This window comes from Emydura macquarii, unplaced genomic scaffold, assembly GCF_026122565.2.
Source record: "Emydura macquarii macquarii isolate MOO-44397 ecotype Brisbane River unplaced genomic scaffold, CSIRO-AGI_Emac_v2 contig_1045, whole genome shotgun sequence".
Lineage (NCBI taxonomy): Eukaryota > Metazoa > Chordata > Testudines > Chelidae > Emydura > Emydura macquarii.
Genome location: NW_027131182.1, coordinates 5,630,212 through 5,651,160, shown reverse-complemented (window position 1 = coordinate 5,651,160; position 20,949 = coordinate 5,630,212). Strand labels below are relative to the sequence as shown.

The 20,949-nt window shown below is 46.3% G+C and overlaps 1 protein-coding gene across 1 annotated transcript in view; it reads right to left on the bottom strand.

The window, feature by feature from the left end:
- MAPK4 (mitogen-activated protein kinase 4) overlaps positions 1 to 20,949 on the bottom strand; it is a 154,252-nt gene that overhangs the window by 70,989 nt on the left and 62,314 nt on the right. Inside the window, exon 2 of the mRNA XM_067545403.1 lies at positions 6,862 to 8,368. Within this exon, the coding sequence (XP_067401504.1) occupies positions 6,862 to 7,407 (546 nt within the window). The 5' untranslated portion in view covers positions 7,408 to 8,368. The remainder of the gene's footprint in view (positions 1 to 6,861; positions 8,369 to 20,949) is intronic.

The window sequence follows — 20,949 nt, the reverse complement described above, 5'->3', positions numbered from 1 at the left end:
TTCCTGGCTCTGCCATTGGTCTGCTGGGGATCTTGATCAAGTCCCATCTCTGATCCTCAGTTACCCCACCTCTAAAATGGGGATAATGATACTGATCTCCTTTGTAAAGCACTTTGTGATCTACAGATAAAAAAAACACTATCTAAGGGCTACTGTAATTACTAATGGCTTCATTCTACGGGGAATCACAATTCTCCACAGCATGAGAAATAATCTCCCTACTGACAGTTCCTTGATGCATTAAACCCTAGCCCAGCCATACAAAGGCAGAGGTGTGACGCTCAGCTTTGCAATTTAACATCAGGCTTTTTCAAGTCCTAGGCTACATATTGCTTCCTCATTGTCTTACCCAAGCAGAGGGTTGCATCATCCAATGTCAGGAGGGATTTGCTTTTATTATTTATTGCTGAAAGCAAGGCACGTTAGATAAAATCCCATGGAAATCACCACCTGCATTCCCCCTTCCCCCACAGAACATATTTCACATTCCTCATTCTGCACATCTCCCTCTTTCATCTGCATTAGTCAGGCAGTTACTAACAGCTCCTGCAGAGCAGTAAAACTGTACAGCAAGGACACAAAGTGCCATTTAACAAGGTACCCTGGGCATAGTTCTCAGGAACAGGATATTCCCTTTGCACAAGCATTGCACTGCAATTTGCTGTTAAGACAAGTTGATCATTTATCCTGCCCTTAAAAGTTGAGCTGTTTAACTGATCCAGTCCAGTAGAAAAAAATCCAGTCCAACACCAAAAAACCCAATCCCCCTCCCACCCAAAAAACCCCAAAGCCCTTCAGTAGCGTACATGAAGGGACTGTGAAAATACTGCAGCAACACAGCTTCCGGTCTAGTCCTGGTTTAACTATACGAAGGCATCTCTGCCTAAACTCCATTCAAAATATTTTTCTAGTAAGCATTAGATATTGTAAATCTGTGGCCAACTAGGACTTCATACTAGTTACTGTACTGCACATCGCAGCACATCAGAACTTCACAGTGACAGAGAGAGATCTCTGAGCCTTTTGCTCAGATTGAGCTAAAGGAGAATCTCCATTAGCTGTGGGTGGTATAAGGCCTATGACACACAACTGAGCCATCCAAAGTCCTTTCAGTAAAGAGCAGGTGCACATACACACTCTAGTCGTGCAATTACAGAATGAAAGGTGGCGCACTCTTGCGCATTTTGATCCTGCTGCACAAGGTCAAAAGATAGGAGCTTGTTGGCTGGAACACACACTTTTGTGGTGTTGTGTTTTATATAGCTGCAGCTTCTCCTGCTTAGGGGGTTATGTAAGAATCTTAAACTGTTACATGCCGTTAATCAGGCACTTAAAATGCAAGTCAGGCACCGTAATCTACTTGGTTGGATTTGCGATGTTTTCTGGAGTTTACATAGAGCTTTGTGAAGCCTTGACAGATTTTCTGTTTCCTAATAGGCTGGAGTCTAAAGACAGCACAGCCTTATTATTTAGATGTTTTGTCTCAGAAACAAGCAAGAGGAACTAATTAAGTGGGACTGCCAGGCTAACCAGAGCAGAACATACATACAACAAGAATCAGGATCGGACTGATTTTGTGATAAGGGGAGAACAGATTGGCAAATACGTATCTTTAGCTAAATATAAATATATAATGAAGGAAGGGTGGGACGTTTATGACATAAGAGAGAGCAGACCTAGTTTACTAACAGTAGCAGAATATGCACTGTGCATTTATCAGTGATTCAGATAAAGCAGAAAAGGGGCTGCATTCCAGAGTGGTGCGATGCATTAGTTTATAGCATACAGGGCCCAAGCATAATTTTTTCGGGCCCAGTACAAACTTGTTACACGGACCCCCTCCCACACACATACCCATGGGGATTGCAGCCTGGGCTGGGCCCCCCAGGGCCTCGGGGTCCCAGTAAAGTGTACCCTTCCCTCTCCCCATGTGGGGGTCCTGATGGTATATTCTACACTTGTTCCACATACAAAAATCCCAGATGAGGTTAGCTAGAGCGCTGCATAGTGACCAACTGCAGCACGTGCTTCTATTACCATTTCACCTCTAAAGACTAGGCTGACTGCACCGGAGAAATGTGTTTGGTGGTTTCAGCTAAGTTCTAGTGGATGTGTGTACACAATCTTTTCTGGGAAGATGGCACAGATGAGAAAAGCAGGGCTGTGGCAGCCCAAGAATAACAGGCAGGAAACCAAAGGAAGTGCAGCTTGAGCCAGTCTTGCAGGATTTGACCTTAAAGAACATAAAGTGCTATAAATGTGCCCTGCTGACAAGAGATCCAAGGCCTGGTTCTCCACTGCTTTGCCCCTTCTGTAGCCACTTACACTAGGCAAAGTGGGTGTAAAATTCCACCACTTGTGGGTGCGAACTGAGAACTCACATGTGGCCACACTTTTGCACAGGTGTAAATGACTAAATAAGATGCAAACAGAACACAACTGTGCAGTATGTGCCATAGTCCCCTCCACCAAGTCGCTAGGCCACACAAAATTTAGCATCCTGCAACATTCAGATCCACCCCCAGGCTTCAAGTACCCCAAGAGTGGTTGGGTCTGGGCGATTGGTTTGGGCTCACACTAACCAATGCTTAAATTTCTGTTGAGTAGCCACTAAATAGTGCAGGAGAGATAAAGTCCCATGGCACAGCTACAGCAGCCATTCACCCTGGACCAGGAAGTCAGAATTTGAACCTGACACAGAGCAAACCTTAAAAGTGTTTGAGGTGCTCTAATTACAAGAGCAAAATTCAAAAGGTAGCCTCATTACTCCATCTATCAAGAAGAAATGGGGGAAAAGAGCTCCAGGCTGTGGAGGCCGCAGGGGCGAGCAAGTGAAGCCATCCCTGCACACTCTGTCTACTGATTCTCGCTGAGCTCGTGGGAGCTCAGATCCATAACCTGACAATTCACTTCGGTCTGCAAAATGGAAAAATAATCCCTGAAAAAATTAAGAGCATAAGAACGGCCACACTGGATCAGACCAATGCTCCATCTAGCCCAGTGTCCTGTCTTCCGACAGTGGCCAATGCCAGGAGCTTCAGATGGAATGAACAGAACAAGCAATCATCACATGATCCATCCCCTAGGGCCCATTCTCAGCTTCTGGGAAACAGAGGTTAGGGTCACTTCAGAGCATAGTTTTGCATCCCTGCCCATCCTGGCTAATAGTCATTGATAGACCTATCCTCCATGAACTTATCTAGCTCTTTTTTTTAAACCCTGTTACAGTCTCGGCCTTCACAACATCCTCTGGCAAAGAGTTCCACAGGTTGACTATGCATTGTGTGAAGAAATACTTCCTTTTGTTCGTTTTAAACCTGCTGCCTACTAATTTCATATGGTGACCCCTAGTTCTTGTGTTATGAGAAGGAGTAAATAACACTTCTTTATTTACTTTCTCCACATCAGTCATGATTTTATAGACCTCTATCATATAGACCCTTAGTCATCTCTTTTCCAAAGCTAAAAAGTCCCATCTTACTGATCTCTCCTCATATAGAAGTTGTTCCATACCCCTAATCGTTTTTGTTGTCCTTTCTGTATCTTTTCCAATTCCAGTATATCTTTTTTGAGATGCAGTAACCAGATCTTCATGCAGTATTCAAGATGTGGGAGTATCATGGATTTATACAGAGGCATTATGATATTTTCTGTCTTATTATCTATCCCTTTCCTAATGATTCCCAACCTTCTGTTAGCAGAATTCTACTGGCAGCCGTCGTAGCAGGTGTGCACATGCTGATCAGTGGCAGAGAGTCTCAGGGAAAAGAATTGCTATACAAAGGGAAATGAGTGGCAGCTGCTGAAACCGCCGCTTTTCATCATTTCAACACCTCTGTAATGTACATAAGCATGAATACCTTCATTTTGTAGGTGGGGAAAATGAAGCACAGAGAGCGTATGACTTATCCTGGTCACACAGATAGTCAGTGTCAGAGCTGGGATTAGAAATCTCATCTCCTGACTCCCAGTCCTGTGCTTTAATTATAAGTCTATCTTTCCTTCCATTGAACCCGATAGCCGTAAGGCTCCACAATCAAGATTAGACAAACTCTTTGTTAATGCTTCCTCCCATACTCTCCTCTTTCACCGGTGCCAATACCACCATGCTTGAAAGGGCTATCACGTGGGCCTTGTCTGACGCCTCCTGCCCCATGCAGCCATGCAGCATCCAGAGCTTGCCACTATTTTCTCCACAGGGTTTCTAGGATCCAGGATTTTTCACACAGCGAAAACTCTCATCTGATCTCTCATTATCTCCCATCTTTATTTCTGCAGCCACCTCCCCCTACGCATTGGCCCCCCGCAGTCCATTCAAAATGCAGCTGCTGCGATTATTGTCCTCACACACACACACACACACACACACACACACACACACACACACACACACACACACACACACACGCACACACATCCTTTGAATCCAGCCACTGGCTCTCTCTTTTCCACTACATCAAATCCAAGCTTCTCACTCTCACAGTTGAGGCTTTCCATTTCTCTCCTCCCCACCACCTACTTATCTGCACTGCTATCTTATCAGGGAACCCTTTGCTCCTCTATTCTGCCAACAAGGCCAGCCTCGACTGCCAATTTTCTCAACTTTCCCATAGGGCTATCATGCTTTTTCCATTCTGCCCCTTACGCTGGTAACCCGCATCCTGAACAGATCCATAGGGCACTGCCGTGTCCACTTCCTGAAAGATTCACTCTTTCCACAATGGAATTGAGAATATAGAAGGTATTACTATAATCAAACACCTCAGTTATTCTCCCAGTTTTCCCAGGGCATCCTGCCTACTCTGTGTCTGCTTGGCCTAGACTACAAGCTTTTTGGGCCAGCCCCCAGCACAACGGCAGCCTGTAGAAGTATTAAATAAAATAAAATCATTCTCAAGTTTTGGAAGAATTCTGGAATTTCCCTTTAAAGAAATACAGGGTCTCCTGCACCACAGCCTCCAGATTGTCATCATGTGGCCAGGGTAGGTGCAGCAAGCTTCACTTATTCCCCTTCCTATAATATATTCTCTGATTTATCCCTTTGTTTACAAAAAAAGTAGATCAGATGCAGTTGTGATTTTTAGTGTTTAAAACGATACCAGACTGACAGGCCTACAGAACCCTGGCAGTAACCATACCAATTCTCTGCACTCTTTCACCAATTGTACACAAAATGCCTGTTAAAAGAGCATTATTAAGATTGAAAAGTCGAGCACTCAGCAGTTAGGAAATGCCAGAATTAAGGCTGCCTGTGCAACCTGAATCCGGTCTCCTTGTGAGTGTGCATTATAATCCAGTCTTAAGTGTTCACATACTATTTTTTGCACAGGACCCCTGCCTCATTGAGTGTAGAGGATGGACCTGCTCTAAGGATGGATCAGGACTGCCTAGTGAAGCAGGCTATTGTCTGTAGGGTTCCTGCCTCATTTTTTGCAGAAGTTAGAAGGTGTGTTTTGAATGACGCAGGAGATGGCAGAAAAGAAGGGATGATCTCCTGATTAAGGCAGCTGAATGCTTTCCTGGAGCATCTGATTCTATTCCTGCCTCTGCCACTGAGTTCTGTGTGATGCTGGGCAAGTCACTAAAACAAAACCTTTCACCAGTGACCACAGATTGTTTGTTCCTCATAGTCTGGGTGACTGACTTGAGGCTCTGGGGTCTGATTTAGTACTGAGAACTCACAGCTCCAACTGAAGTCAATCAGAGCAACGCTTGAATATATAAAGCGCAATATAATTCTAAACATTGTGAAAAATCAGGTGACAGGCATCTCAAATTGGGCACCCAAAGCTAGTGGATAGTTTTGACCTTAATCTGTGCTTCAGCAGCTCCCTATCAGTAAAAATGATCCTGAGTTCGGCCAAATATCACTATCATTGCAAAGGAAAGTATATTCAGGGAGCACAGCAGCAAATCCTTCTGACACACACAGGACTACGGAAGCTGGTTGACAGTTGTGCACTCACAGATGTTAATATCAGGTAGGACATGAAGTGATGCACCATAAACAGAAACATTCTGCAAATGAAAAACCAAGGACACTCCGCTCATAAGTGAGAGTAAAGACTACTCCAATCTTGTTACCACATATTCGGTTAAACAACCCTCCTACCCATGGCTGCGGGATATACTGCAATTCTTGTTTTATAAAAGAAGCACAGCTTTGAATAAGAGACTTAGTCATTTAAAAATCTAAAAAACCCAAACCAATAAATAAGTCACCCTATTATTCTTTTGTACGAAACTAGTCCTTTAAAAAAAAAAAAAAAAAAAGGCAAACTGTGATTGACTCCTCTAAGAAACCTGAATGATTCTTTAATACCTTAAAAAAGAGTTCTAGTGCTCTGCTCTTTGTTTAGTGGAACACTGGAGTCGAACTGCTATGATTCTGCAATGTGCTGGGGGTTGAAGAGGTTCTGTACATTGACACCCAGGAAATACTTCCTAGAAATAGAACATAATACTAATGGAAGGAGTTCTAAGTAGCTGCAACAGGTGCTACGAATAGGAACAATAAGTGGTTTCCCCTTAGGAGAAGTCCTGTGGTCCTAACAAATATGCAGATGCCAAGAGATCTGAAGAAACAGCAATGGAAGACTAGATCAGAGTGGCTCCAAGATGCAAGTTCTCCTCTCACCCCAGCCTTAAGTCAGAAGTAACTCAAATGAAGTCTATAGCAATCCATGGATGCAAAACTGATGCAAGCAAGGTCAGAATCAGGTCCACTGCCCAGAACTGAACATGAATCCTCTTCCAAAGTTTCTGGGGGATGATCAGTTCTGGGGATTTGGTCTGAGACCCTCTCTCCCTCGGACAGCAATCTGATTGACACAGAAACAGTGGTGGTTTTATTTCACATACCTTATGCGAGTAATGTTGATCTACAATCCTTGCTAGCCCGAAGTCACCAATCTTCAATACCAGGTCCTCTGTGCTGATGAAAATGTTGGCAGGCTTGAGGTCTCTGTGCAGTATGTTAGCTGAGTGGATGTACTTCAGCCCTCGCAGGAGCTGGTACATGAAGAGTTTGGCGTGCTCCTCAGTCAGCGTTCCTTGCTCCAGCAGCTGAGCCAGGTCAGTATCTATGTATTCCTGGACTATATACACCATGTTAAACTTGAATAACTCCCCTTGCAGATCAGCTCCCTTAGGCCCCAACACCTCATACACTTTCACAATGTTGTCGTGGTCCAGCCGGCGGATGATCTTGATCTCTCGGAAGGCATGCTTCATGCTCCGCGCGTCACTAATGGTGATCTTCTTCACGGCCACTTTGCAGCAGCTCTTGCTGTCAACCGCAGACAGGACCAGGCCGTTTGCCCCCACGCCCAGGGGCCTGAAATCAACAAAGCGGCAACCCAGGTCATAGCCATACATGCTGGCGATGCAGTCGCACTTCTCTGCCATCGTTGGGCTCAGTTCTTTCTTTATCGCTTGGAAAACCAAGAAAGGCAAATAACTTCCAGATCACAAATGTATCTTGAAACAAAGCGAGTCATTGTTACTAATGGATGACTGGAGGATTGCTTGTTCTGAGTCCATAGTTTCTAGACAAGAGGCTTCCAGATACGTAGAAATGGTGAAAATAGATGTCTGAGCAAAATGATCTATTTCAAGATAGACGGGGGAGGGGGAAAGAGACTTTCCAAAGAGCTTCAAAATTTGGAATGCAGAGTCACTGAAGAAAAAACAATGAAAAAATAGTTCTTCCTATCAAAACACAGTTAGTTTATTTTTCTTGAGGCTATTAAAAGATCAGCTCGGCTAAATTCTTCGCTTTTTTCTCTCTGAAGTCTACAATTCAATGCTGAAATAATCTGCTGGCTGGTGTTGTAATTAGTCTTTCTCCTCGATCTTTGTATTGTTCTCACTTACTTCAGGTGTTGCTTCACAGTGGAGTCAAGCTAACAGATTTCAGCATTTAATGTGGGAACCTAGAATTGCTTTGTATCCTGCTAGCTGCCAATCATGCCTTTCAGCCCCCAGATTCCACAAACAACCTTCAAACTGGGGAGCTAAATCTTCCGGAGGTGAATTCAAATGCCAGATCTCTTTCTCGGAAGCCAGTCGTTCAATGAGACTCTGTTATTCTTTCTGCCATTCTCTCTCTATATACAGGCCCATTTTCCATTTGATAGGTAGAAAGGTTGACAGAGGTAAACTGCTTTTCGGACTGAAACGTGCTTCATCAGCTGAGCTCTGCACAGTAAATTTCCATGCTCAATATTCTAACACCTTCCCCTTGTACATCTTTTGTTAACCAGCCCAAGTATCATTCGATCTTTATAGCCTCTTGGAACATTTATTGCTGGTGGAGTTTCCTGCATCATACCATCTGGCTATCCCTCAGTGGTTCTCGGCCCTCCTCCTGGAAAAAAAGAAGAGATTGATTGATTTGATAAGAACATCAAATATGCGCCTCTTATGTAAATTCTTTCTCCTTGAAGGTTAAACATGGGCTAAACTGTAGGTGGGAAATATCAGCTGTGACCTTTGGAAACTAATTAGTTATGCTCTCTATGGTCTCCAAACACACACATCATTAGTAGCTTTTTTCAACTGGTTAATTCTTCCTTTTTAAACTGAAAACATAAAGGGCCAAACACTATGTTTTACTGGGTTTTCTTTTTTTAACATTTGAATATTTTATGAGATAATTTGCAAATGTCTAAGATTTAACAGGACTTGTGTGTCATCCATTTAAACAGCACAGGCATGCTTAACTGAATTGCAAGAAAATTGTATTAGTGGTGCATTATTCACATAAGGCATTATGTGCTAAGCAACCCAGAGTAAAGAATTTGGCATGTTTTTCTTCAGTTTGTAATTTATGTTCTTTTTGTTTAAAAGCTGTTCAGTTTGGGTTTTTCTCCCCCTCTTTTGTATGTAAATGCTGCAGTGGGGGAGAAAGACACTCCCACAGGTACACAAACAAAATATCTGACTTGCATTTGTGTTCTGCACAAGCCAAGGTAATTTAAAAGCTATGATAATGATCTTACAATTCTGTGGAGCCTTTCATTCAGAAGGATCTTAACATGCTTTATAAACTTTACCAATTGACATGCAAACTGTACATAGGAATACTTTCACCATCCACTGAAGAGAAGCTATCTCGAGGAGGAATTGAACTACTGTTTAACTTCATAAAGCAGCCTTAAACAACAGGCATGCCTTATACCATTCTTAGACTGAATTCTTTAAGGTAAGGACTAACTTTATATGTGCTTGAACAAGACTTAGCACAATAAGATCAGGGTTCCTGACTGAGCCTCTTGGTACTACTGTATTATACATGTGAAATAAAGGTGGTGCCGCTAACAAAAGTAGAGAGGAAGGTTTGTTCAGTCCTTAACCCACTACCCTAAGACTTTGGAGACCTGGCTTCAAGTGCCTGTTCTGCCATAGACTTCCTGTGTGACCTTGAGCAAGTCACTTTGGACTAGAGTCACAAAAGATTTTGGTGTGGTGACACTAAGCATCACCATGCTTAACTTCTAGGCACCTAGAAAAATCATTGGGATTCACAAAGCCTGAGTTCGGCACCCAGGCGTGGGGAGAGGTAGGTGCCCCAGCATGGGATTCACAAAAGCCAGCATGGTAGATGGCTTCTAGCCTCAGGGAGTAAATGGGTGATGTCAAGTTGAGGGCTGTGTGCTAAGACCCACCTCCTCTCTCAGAGGTAAGTGCCTACACTCCAGCCTGCAAGGATGGACCTCCCTCTGCTTGGGACTCTGAGCTGTAAACCCTCCCTGGGGGTTAGGTGCCTACGCCATTTTGTCAGGAAACCCGCAGGGTGGAGGAGCAGCAGCAGCAGCTCCCTCATAACGTTTAACCCAAGTGGTTGGGGTACTCACTTGGGATGGGGGAACCCCTCAGTTCAAGGGCCCGCCACCTGAGGGGCTTAAGGGATTTGAACACTCTCAGGTGAGTGCTCTAACTGCTGGGCTCTGAGAGAGTCTCATGTCCCGCAGTCTCTCTTTCTGAAACTGTTCCACGGTGGCTAAATGACGAAAGAATCATTGGGCCAGAGGGAAGGGGGGAAAAGAAAAGAAAGAAAGAAGGAGAGAGAGCGCGCGCGCAAGCAAGCAAGCAAGCAAGCATGAGACTGACTCTGGGGCCTGGTGGTTAGAACACAAACACAGGAGACCCAGGATCCACTCTCCCTCTTCCAGTGATTTTTTTTTTTTTTTTTTAAAAACATTTATTTATCCACAGTGGAACAGCTTCAACAGGAGCGTCTGAGAGCACTTACATCAGAGTGTGCCACAGCGCACTGATTAGCACACTCCCTGGAGAGGTAGCAGATCCCAGCTCGAATTCCTTTCCCCCTCAGGTAGAGTGGGGACTTGAACCAGCGGTGTCCCAAGGGAGTCCTGTAACCACGGGGCTAGCAGTTATGATAGAGCTCCTCCTCTTCCCTCCCCCCATCGTATGCAAGCTCACCTATAGGGGCCCGATCCACAAGGCGAGGTCTGAGCATGCTTACAGAGTCCGGTCCTACAGGTGAGTTAAGCAGAGGAACACCTAACTTCCCCTGGTTCATGCATCCCTCTGAGACTTAGACATCCAGACCCTTGGCATGGGGCTGCAGTGCACATGCTCGGAGGCAGAAATATAGGTGCCCAGGAAGCTTTTACTGCAAAGATTTAAGTGCCAAGTGAGTTTAGGCACCTGCAGATTCAGAGGCATTTGAGCAGGGGCTTTGTGAATCCCAGAGGAGCTGGATTCTGAGATTGTGGTGCAGCTCAGTGTCTAAGTTCTCTTGTGAATCTGGCCTTTCACGTCTCTGGGCCTCTGTTCCCTGTCTGTAAAAAAAGATAATAGGCCTTCTGTAAGTCACAGGGGTGCTGTGAGGATAAATACATTAATGACTGTGAGGTGTTCAGATGCTGGGGTAATGGGGGCCACAGACATGCCTATGGTAACAGCACAGCACAGCTTAACTTTGTGCTGAAGAAGAGAGTGACGGCTATTGAGTTATCTGCACCTAGGGTTTTCCCAGAGACCTCTGAGCATATGTTCTAACTGCAATAACACACCTGCAGCAGGCTGATTCTGGCTCGTGGTATGCAGGCTGTATGGCTATCAAACTGCAGGGTAAACATCCAGGCTCCAGCTGTAGCCCAGGCTCTGAGACCCCATGATGGGGGAGAGTCCCAGAACCTAGGATCCAGCCTAAACCCGGACAGCTAAACTGCAGTTTTACTGCCCCAGGGCCTGAGTCCTGCAAGGCCAAGTCAGCTGACATGGGCCAGCCACAGGTGTGCAGTTGCAGTGCAGACGTACCCTTACTGTTTGCAAACCAAAAAAGGGCGACATTCAACATATGCATTGTTCAGAGAGAAGAGCACACACAACTCCAGCCCTGCCTCATGCTATTGTAAAAGACCAGTCTCACACAACCTGTTACCAAAACAAATTGCTGCTTCAGGGTTTGAGAGCATGGTTTCTATAGGCTGGGCTGCTTTCCTACAGATCTTAAAGACATGAGGCTAAATTCAAACCTGGCATAAGCAGGTGCAACTCCCTTTGAATTCAAGGTCCAGTGGTAAATATTCTCAACATTAGATTTAGTAAGTTGTTGGCCACATGCCTAGGAACTTTGGTGGCTGCCAAAATCTTACATCATGTAGACAAACCATTAGATGTAGTACATTTATAAAGGCAGGCAGGATCTGGGATATTTACCAAGGAGAACAAGAGTATTACCAAGAGTGGAGTACGACAGTCAGCTAACAATGCAGCTCATTTCTCCTCTAGAAATGCTAATGGTCCAGGGTGATTCAGAGGGAGAAAGAGAACATGTGTCATTCCAAATGGGGAGATTTATCATTTATTAGCAAAGTCTGAGATATTCAGCTGTATTTTGGTATTTATCTGCAAGGGTAAGAATGGCAGGAATTTCTTCACTCCGTCAACTTTGCGAGTGACAAATGTGTGAGTGGAAAATGAAAATACAAGTTAGCTTCACTTCTCACGGTCTCTCTCATGAGGATATGCTTAATAGTAGCATTCTGCTACCGCACACTCCCAAATTGGAAGGGCTTCATACCTAGCAGTCTGGATCTGGCTTATATTTGGGCTTTGGGAACTGAAAAAGGCCAATTTCTGATTCCGGGGTTCAGAAGCTGAAATGAAGCCTGGCCTGGTCCATTCTCAGGTCCCTTCCATCCACTGCTACTGAGTCTGTCTACCTCTACAGAGCTCCATTAGCTCCAAACATTATCTGTTTGGGGAAGGGTAATGGGGAACACTTGCTTCTTTCTCTGCCTCAAGAATCATCCCCATGAATACTTTTCTCTATGGGGCTTTTTATCCTAGGATATCAAATCAATTATAAACACTAATGAATTATGCCTCACAACACTCCCCTGTGGTAGGCATGTTTTATTTCCACTTTACAAGTGGGTAAAGAGAAACAGAGACATTACATGACTTGCCCAAGTCATAGAAGGAGTAATTGGCAGAACGGGGAATAGAACCCAGAAGGCCCGACTTCTAGTGTCTTCTTCTAACAATTATACCATACTACCTCTCTTGAATTAGCATTTCCCCTCTCCAGACTCCCATTTTGTGTGGCTGCGCATAGCACCTATCTTTGGTCTACTTACACAAGCAGTTACATACACACATTTAACCAGCACCAGTCAGCACTGAATGAGACATTAACGTCTTCTGAAATCCATGTTTATACAAGGATGCCCTAAAAGATTTGAAATGACGGCTTGCAATCAAAATGTGTCATAAATCAGATTGTTTTGAATAAAAGGGAAACAAACACCTCAAATGGTTTACTCTTCATACTGTAGCAACCTGCATGGAACTTGGAAGGAGGCGCAGAGGTTGCAGGAGGAGTTTGGAGATGGCATCAGAAAGTTAGTCTGTGTGCACATGGCTTGCATGCCAGCTGCAGTTGTAGACCAGTGGTCCCCAAACCTTTTATGCTGGGGTCAGGGGCTGTGGCCGGGAGCCAGCGGCTGACACTGGGGAGGGAGCCGGCCTCAGCTAGGTCTGCAGTTGGGGGTGGAGCCAGGCCCGGGAGCAGCCAGAACCATGGCTGAGGGCGGGGCTGTGGCAGAGCTAGGGCCAAAGTGAGGCTAGGTGGCACTCCCTCTTGACCCCTTGTGGGGGGCCCGAATGTTCCTCCATGTCTGCCTCCCCAGCGAGGTGCATCCCACAGTTTGGGGACCTCTGCTGTAGACAGTTCTCTTAATAAAAACCAATTTCATTTTAGAAACAAAATTTAGTTTGTAGTCCTTTCATGCTATTGCTTGGGGTGCAGTACATGAAACCCACATGATGTTGAGTCTGAATGACACATTTAGAATAGCATTACACTTAATGGCAATTATGAAAGTTCAGGTGGCCTGAACTGGCTCCTATTCCATCTCTTCCTCTTGCAGCCAGTATCTGGACTATGGAAGAAGAAAGGGACATGGCCGGGTTTCTCCCTGCACTGGGCCAGAAGAAGACAGCATAAATTAGAGCAGCATTCCCTGCCCATTCCTGAAATGCACTGTACTCTCTTTGGGCAGAACCATGTCTCTATCCAGGTGTATATTATTTGTTGTAATTAAATACACAGAGTTAAAGGCAAGCAAAAGTTATGGGATTTTTGTTGTGTGTTTGCTACCGCAGCTATTTGGCTCCATAACATAATCACCTACATGAAAACATTATTTTGTTCTATTCGCTGTGGGTAATTGCACATCCTTAGTTGAGAAGTCTCCCTTTTCAGGCACCACACAGATGTGTAGCCAGAGTGAGTCTACTTCCCATTCACATGTAGCAAAGAGAACAAATAGAAAAACAACATTTCCATGTTTGGAGTTTCTCTGTCACATCATCTACAGGGGAATTTCACAGAAATGGGCTGTATCTTTTCTGGATCAGGTCTCAAGAGAGAGAAGCAAAGATTTCCTTGAACAGGGAACATACCTGTATGTTTCTATTCAACAATTTTTGTTGAGGTTTGGTGCAGCTCGTGATATGTGTGTATACAACGCCCACCCACCAGACAGAGCATACAGTTTGAGGAAGTGCTGTATCTGGTGGCAACAGCAGCACTTGGCAAAAACAACATGTCACTCTAATAAAGTATAATTCTACAAGCATTCTAGACCCCAGAAGATCTTTGAGTACAGCATATACAGCAGCAGCAGGTTTCATTCTTCCTCCATATGACCTTGAAAATTTGGTTCCCAAGCTGGGGTGGCAGGTAGCTATGGTCTGAGTGGTTTTCGGCTTATGAAAAACATTAAATACTTGACAGAGAACAGAGCTGGAAATGCAATGTGATTTTCCAGGGTTACATTTTTGGTTAGAATAATTCCCCAGAATTCAGGTCAGCCTTGCAAACTGAATGTGTAATGGGTTCTTTTCGGCTGTAATGATCTAGGGGATTTCCATGTCATGTTGAAAAAGAGAGTCTGAGGGCTTGTCTAGACCAACAGTTAATGTGCAGCCAGCTGGGGTATAAATCTACAGTGCAGTAGCCTGTTGCACACGAAGAGCATGTCTACCCTGCAAACTAAGCCCTGGTCTGTCAGACCCGCCCTTGTGGACTTAGGCCATCGCACACTAATTTAGATGTCCTGTCCACTCAGACACTCTTAGACTTTGTGACGCCCACTCAACAGACGCATAAGAGAGTCTAAATTGGTGCAGTTTACATGCCAAGGAGTCCAAAAGTGTAAAAGAAGAGGGTGTTTAAGTAGCTGCTCCACCCCCCTCCCTCCTCCCACACTTTAACGCATAGCTTCTCCACTATTTTTCCCAAATCCTAGTTTTGTCACAGCTTTGCCGTGTGACCTTGGGAAAGTCGCCACCTCTGTATCTCAGTTTCCCCATCCATACAGTGGGGATGAAGCAGAACCTTGCTAATCACACAGACGCTGGAGTAACCCACTGTGGGTTACATGAGTACCCAAATACTAAGACAGCAAGGCTCAGGCGTGACACGGTATTCTTTCTGAACTTACTTTGCAATTGCAGCTTAGCTCTATTTATAAATGTGCTTCATTAAAAACAAATAATGAAGCCATAGTAACATGAGGTGACAGTATCTGATATTAAACCTCTGACAAGAAGTGTGGAGAGCATCATTTGTGTGTGTAAATTAAAAGGAGCCTGAAATGGGGGGTATTCAGCCTCTGCAGTTCCCTACTGGGAGCCCTGTGGTCCTATCGCACCCTGCCCAAGAAGCAGCAAGCTGGGAGGAGAGGCTCAGTATAAGTGAGTCCTTCAAGCTTACTTAGTGAGGACTCTCCAGAGCAGCTAGTTTGGAAACCATAGAGACCTGGTCCTCCCAGGACAAGAGGGGCTAACCACAGCCAATCAGGGCCCTGCTGGCGCAGATAAAAGGAGTTGCTTGGCATTAGCAGGTCAGTCCGTGGCTGGAACCAGGGGAGTGAAGTGGGTGCTCCTCTCTGGCAAAAGTTGCTCAATGATCAGAGAGAGTTTATGGCTGGCTGAATTTACACACCTGGGATTGCAAAGGGAGAAGGACCTGAGGACGCTGGCTCTGAGATAGGAATGGAGATAAAAGGGTCCAGTAGAAAGAGGCCTGGGAAAACAGCAGTGACAGATTGAATCAGGCAGTGCATGGCTACTGTGTGTAGGAACCCTGGGTTGGAACTGGAGTAGCAGATGGCTCTGGATCCCCTATTGCCACAGGAAGGGGGCAGGGCATATGCGGGACTCCGAACAATGGGCTGAATTTAAAGAGCCCAGAGCCGGAGCTGAAGACCCTAGGAAGGGCAAATAGGCTATTTTATTTGCTGGAGTCTTTAATACCCTGGAAGGGGTTCATTTGGACTTTGTGACTCAGCCGGAGGGCCAAGTCACTGAAGACCCATCCAGATCAGCTGGCAGCTTGCTGGGGACACTAGGGGTGAGAAGAGGACTGCAGTGCTGCACCCAGCCACTCAGAGATGATCAAGAGGCAAGTGCCACTTCACAGAGTCAAATTTTGCTGCCCTTCATCGAGCAAAGCTTCTGATATCTCTGTTCATTCAGGGGGAGTGCTGCTCCATTCAAGACCACAAGCTGTGAGGGCAAGGGGAAGAGAACCAAGCTGATCAACAACGCTATTATTGCTGGTGAACTCTGATCAGGAGTCGTATCCCTTCTTCTGCCAAGGAAATTATAGTTTTTATGGCCATGTGCATTTATTTCTGACTTATGTAAATGCATGTACAAGTTAGGCGGGGTTCTGGCAAGATGCCAACACAACCTTCCGTGCAGCAGAGTCAATAGGGTTATCCACAAGATATAGACAGCCAGGATTTGACATGGATAATGTATTAATGCATTTTATGTAGGGCTCAAAGAGAAAGGCCTTTGCTTTAGTATAATTCTGGTTGTCCTCTTCCCTCCCATGATACCCAGCTCATGAATCATTATGACATCAGATGCCAATCCTGGGTCTGGAAAACAGGCTCTCTTTCCTTTGTTCATGAGTAGAACTGTGCCAGTGCTGAGCATGGCAGATGACAACATACAGACTTGTTGGACTCCCCAACTATTACCAACATCTAAGCATTCTGAAACCTACGGATGAAAAGCACTTTGCACATATAATGGTTGAGCATCATCAGTCCACCATCAATACTGCAAAAGCATGTATTCCCTCAGACAGTTTACCTTCCCCAGCTACACCATGGACTGTCTGCCATACACTGGGTGCCCTTAAAAACTGGTACCCTTCCAAAAGATTCTGTCATTTCTAGAAGAGTTCCCCATTATAGGGCTCTATGTCTCTACCAAGGGATTTGCATGGTCCTGTCACTACAGTATCTAAGAAATGGGGTTTTTTTTTCCCAAAGCACTTGGAATTGGTATCTAACCTGCCTCACACTGATGTCAGTGAGAGTTTTACCACTGACTTCAGTGGGAGCAGAGTTAGGTCAGTGCAGAGTGCTTCTGAAAAATCCCACCCACTATGCCACTGTAAGATGTCTCTGAAGACAGCAGAATCTTTCAATGCAGTAAAATTGAAGTGCAACACACTGTGTGGGGAGCCATTTATTTGGCAAGTCAATGATACACATCTCTCCCCAGCCCTTCTGGCCTGGCTTAGCTAATTGTATTAATTCAGATCCACACATGCACTATACATATAAGCGCAAAATATTTTCAACAGTCGAATCCCTCTTGGATTCCTACATACCTGTCCCTCTCTGCTCTGGTGCAGGGGATTGTTAGCAGCAACTGGCAGATTTCTCGGGGTTTCAGCAATCTCCTGGAGCAGTGCATATGACACACTGAAAGTTTTCATCACCTCAGCTCCCGCATTCTTAGTTGCTCAGCAGGAATTCCAGGGACATCGCAGCTTCATCTGCCTCTGCCTAACGCCCTCTTCATCCTCCTTCAGAAGCTCAGCTTCATGATCTGCTCCTTTGTTACAAATCAGAGCCTGAGCTGCCGCTTCCCCATACAAAGTTGGGAGCATCACTCCCGCCAATCCCAAGCAGGGCAGGAGGTTTCTCCTCTCCAAACCCATCTTGTCTCTGTGTGGTTCCAATCTGGTGAACTCTCCACACATTCAAATCCTCCTCAGTTCCCAAATGTCAATGTGCCTGTTTGCCTATTCCATTTCTTCTGCCTCTTCCCTTCCCCACTTCCAAGCTATTCCCTATCACGGCTCAGGGACCTGTTTCTATGGCAACTAGGTACTGGGGTTGTTCAACAAACCATCAGAGCAAAACTTAAAAGTAAAAGATCTCCTTGCCAATTCTATATAATATATAGTGCACCCCCCCTCCATGTTTGCAGGTTAGGACATAGTCCACATTCTGCACACGGGGAACTCAAGCACAGAGAGATGAGAGGTCAGTTTTCAAAAGAGCTCCAGCTATTTTCAGGTGCTTCAGTTTTAGGCGCCCAGTGGGACACACCTGCAGCCTGAATTTCAAAGGTGACTGAAGGCAATGGGAGCTGTAAGTGCTCAGCACATGTGAAAACCAGACTCTGGATGTCTCAAGGGACTTGCTCAAGGTTACACAATGAGCCTATGGCCGACATGTCATTAAAATGCAGGAGAATTCCTGTCTTCCAGGTCAGTAATCAGTCCAAAGTAAAATGGAACAGAGAATTATCCCAGGGCTGCTCCTATAGCACTCGGACTGCATGATACATACTGTTAACATGCAGCAAGTAAAACACCCAGAGACCCAGGCCTGATTCTCCTCACCCCAGTACAAATCGGGAGTAACTCCCCTGATGTGAAAGGAGCATCCGTCCCATCACAGGATCAAAGCAAGTCCTATTAGCTGAACTTACTCTAAGGACAGGACACTTAAGAAGTAACTTCTAAGAGCAGTTGGCTTTATAATCAACCCTTTCCTGGGTACTTTACACCACAAGCAATAGGAAATAGGGGTTCACAGACCATTAATTGATGACAATGTTGACTTCTGCAGGCTTCATCATTCATTCCCTTCCTTGGTGTTGGTTAGCTACATACAAAACAAGAGACTCGTGCTTACCATCACATGCACTCACACTACATCTGGTCCCTGCCTTCCATTGACATTTATGTGCTTAAAATAAGGTGAGGAATAGGTGGAAAAACAGAACTCTGTCCAGGGTGGGAGAAAAGGCAGTAGGGAGGAAAATCCAGGACTCGGACTGAGTTGGGATAACACATAGCAGAGATAACAGGAAGCAGAGACGACAGGAATCACCCTGTGGGTGGCCTGACTGACTCCTCACTCATGCATGATGTCAGGGGTGGTAGGGACACCCTACTAATGGGCTCTCCCACAGGATCTTTCGGCCATTGAATCTGCCCTCAACAATCTCAAGACCATTCAAGTATGAAAATGGCATCTACCTACTTACAAGCAGCAGAGACTTCAAAAAGATAGAGGATAACCTGAACCCAGACATGGCAGGCACCAGTGGCTATTGCAGGAAGGGGAGACGTAAGCTCATTGTGTCAAAGACAGTGCCGTAATGCTTCCATCTCAACCACACCAATGCTTCACAAGAGCTCAACATCTTCTTGAATGGAGAATGAGTGGAATATATGATCCATAGCCAGTACACCTAGGAATAACTAACTTTCCTACAAGGAACACCTCAGGAAGTGAGCTTATGAGATGAAGAGCAGAAACAGACTTATAAATAAGCTTGTGGGCTCAAAGCTAACGTACACATACTGCACAGCTCGGTGCTAGCTCTCTGCTACTCAGCTGGAGGATACAGTGTTAAATTCTTCCCACACAAAACTAATCGATGCATAATTGAATCCAGTCTTGAGAATGAACAACAGGGACTATGAAACCAACAAACACCAAATGGCTACCAGCCCTCTCTAATATCCCACCTCCTAATATCAGATTATGTATTGCAACAAAGAACATCCTTCACAAAATCCAGGAGACACCACAATTCTCACTTTTCAAAGATATATGTGAGGCACCTTGCCAGCAACTCATCAGCAGAAGACCAATTTGGGCTTGTTGGCGGGTCGTCTCCGTGGGAGGCCACAGCGGCTTCCTATACGCGGGGAAATAGCTTGCGCTAGGCGAGTGAGCAGTCTAGTGCCCTACCCTTAGGCAGGGTGAGCACACAGTCTATCGCTCAGGCCTCAATCCAGGCGAGTGAGCAAGGAGTCAGTTGCTCCAACCCTTCAGCAGGATGAGCAGCGGTTGATCGCTCAGGCCCTCAGTCAGGGCGAGCAAGCGAGCAAGGAGTCAGTGGCTCCAGCCCTCAGGCAGGGTGAGCAGCCATTTATCGCTCAGGCCCTCAATCAGGGCGAGCGAGCAAGGGCAACAGCTCTAGGAGCGGTCAGGAGAGAGAGACTCTCCTCGGGATGGCTAGGAAAAGGAGGGAGGGAAGGGGGACGCAGGCCCACCCGTCTCCACTGCATCCCAGCCCAGGGCCCTAGTAGCGGCAGAAGCGGCTACCACTGTGTCGGCGGGGCTCCTGCCGTAACACACCGACTATACCACAGTGTCAGCCACAGGCCGGGGCTGCCCCTGGGCTACTTCCTCCCCGCTGGCCCCAGTACCTGCCTTCTCCGTGCTGCAAGGGTAGTCCACCTGGGGTAGACCCGTCAGTCCCTCTTCATCGACGGGGGGTAAGGCGGGGAGCTCCTCTTCAAGGGGCAGCTCCTCTAGGTCATTGTAGGCTGGGAGGGGCTCAGCTTCCAGCAGCTCCTCCAAGTCCTGTCCCAACTCAGGGAGGGGCTTGGCAGCCGGCAGCTCCTCCAGATCCTATCCGGTCTCAGGGGGTACCCGCCACTCGGGTTGCTCTGGGGTCTCGGCCCAGTCCTGTGGTTCCGGTGTCCAGGACCAGTCTTGGGGTCGGGGTACCTCGGCCCAGTCATCCTGGCCAGGTTGCCTGGTCCAGCTCCGCGAAGGCCCAACCCAGTCCACAGGCCCAGGTGGGGCCGGGGTTGGTTGGCAGCATGGCTCGGCTCCGGCCTAGGCCTCTGCTGGCAGGGCAGCACATCTGTCTTCAGCAGCAGTCTTTCTCTGACTGAGCTCAGGGGCCAGGCTTTTATACTTCCCCTTCCTGTCAGGGCTCCGCCCCACTGCCGCCGATTGGGCTGGCTGGGCGGTCCTATCACGGCCCGGGTCCCTTGTTGCCGGGCAGACTCGGCTGCTGGGCCTGGTGTTGTCCAATCAGGGTGCTCGCGCCCTCCCTCGGGCTCTGTCTCTGGGGGGAGGCCACAGCGGCTTCCTACAGGCTCTACAGTGGACATTATCACATTGTGGGGAGCAGAATGGGAACAAGCTGCTCCTTCTGTCAGAAACTTCTTCCTCATCACTCAGCCTGATCAGAGACTGCCTGGCTTCACGCTGCCACGTTATCTTTGGTGCAAGCACCACCATTTCAGAGGTGGGGTGGCAAGGTATGCAGCAAATGACCTGGGGACTCAGGCCCTCTGTGCAATTTCAGTGCAGCTGAGGATCCTCCACCCTGCCTGAACGGTTG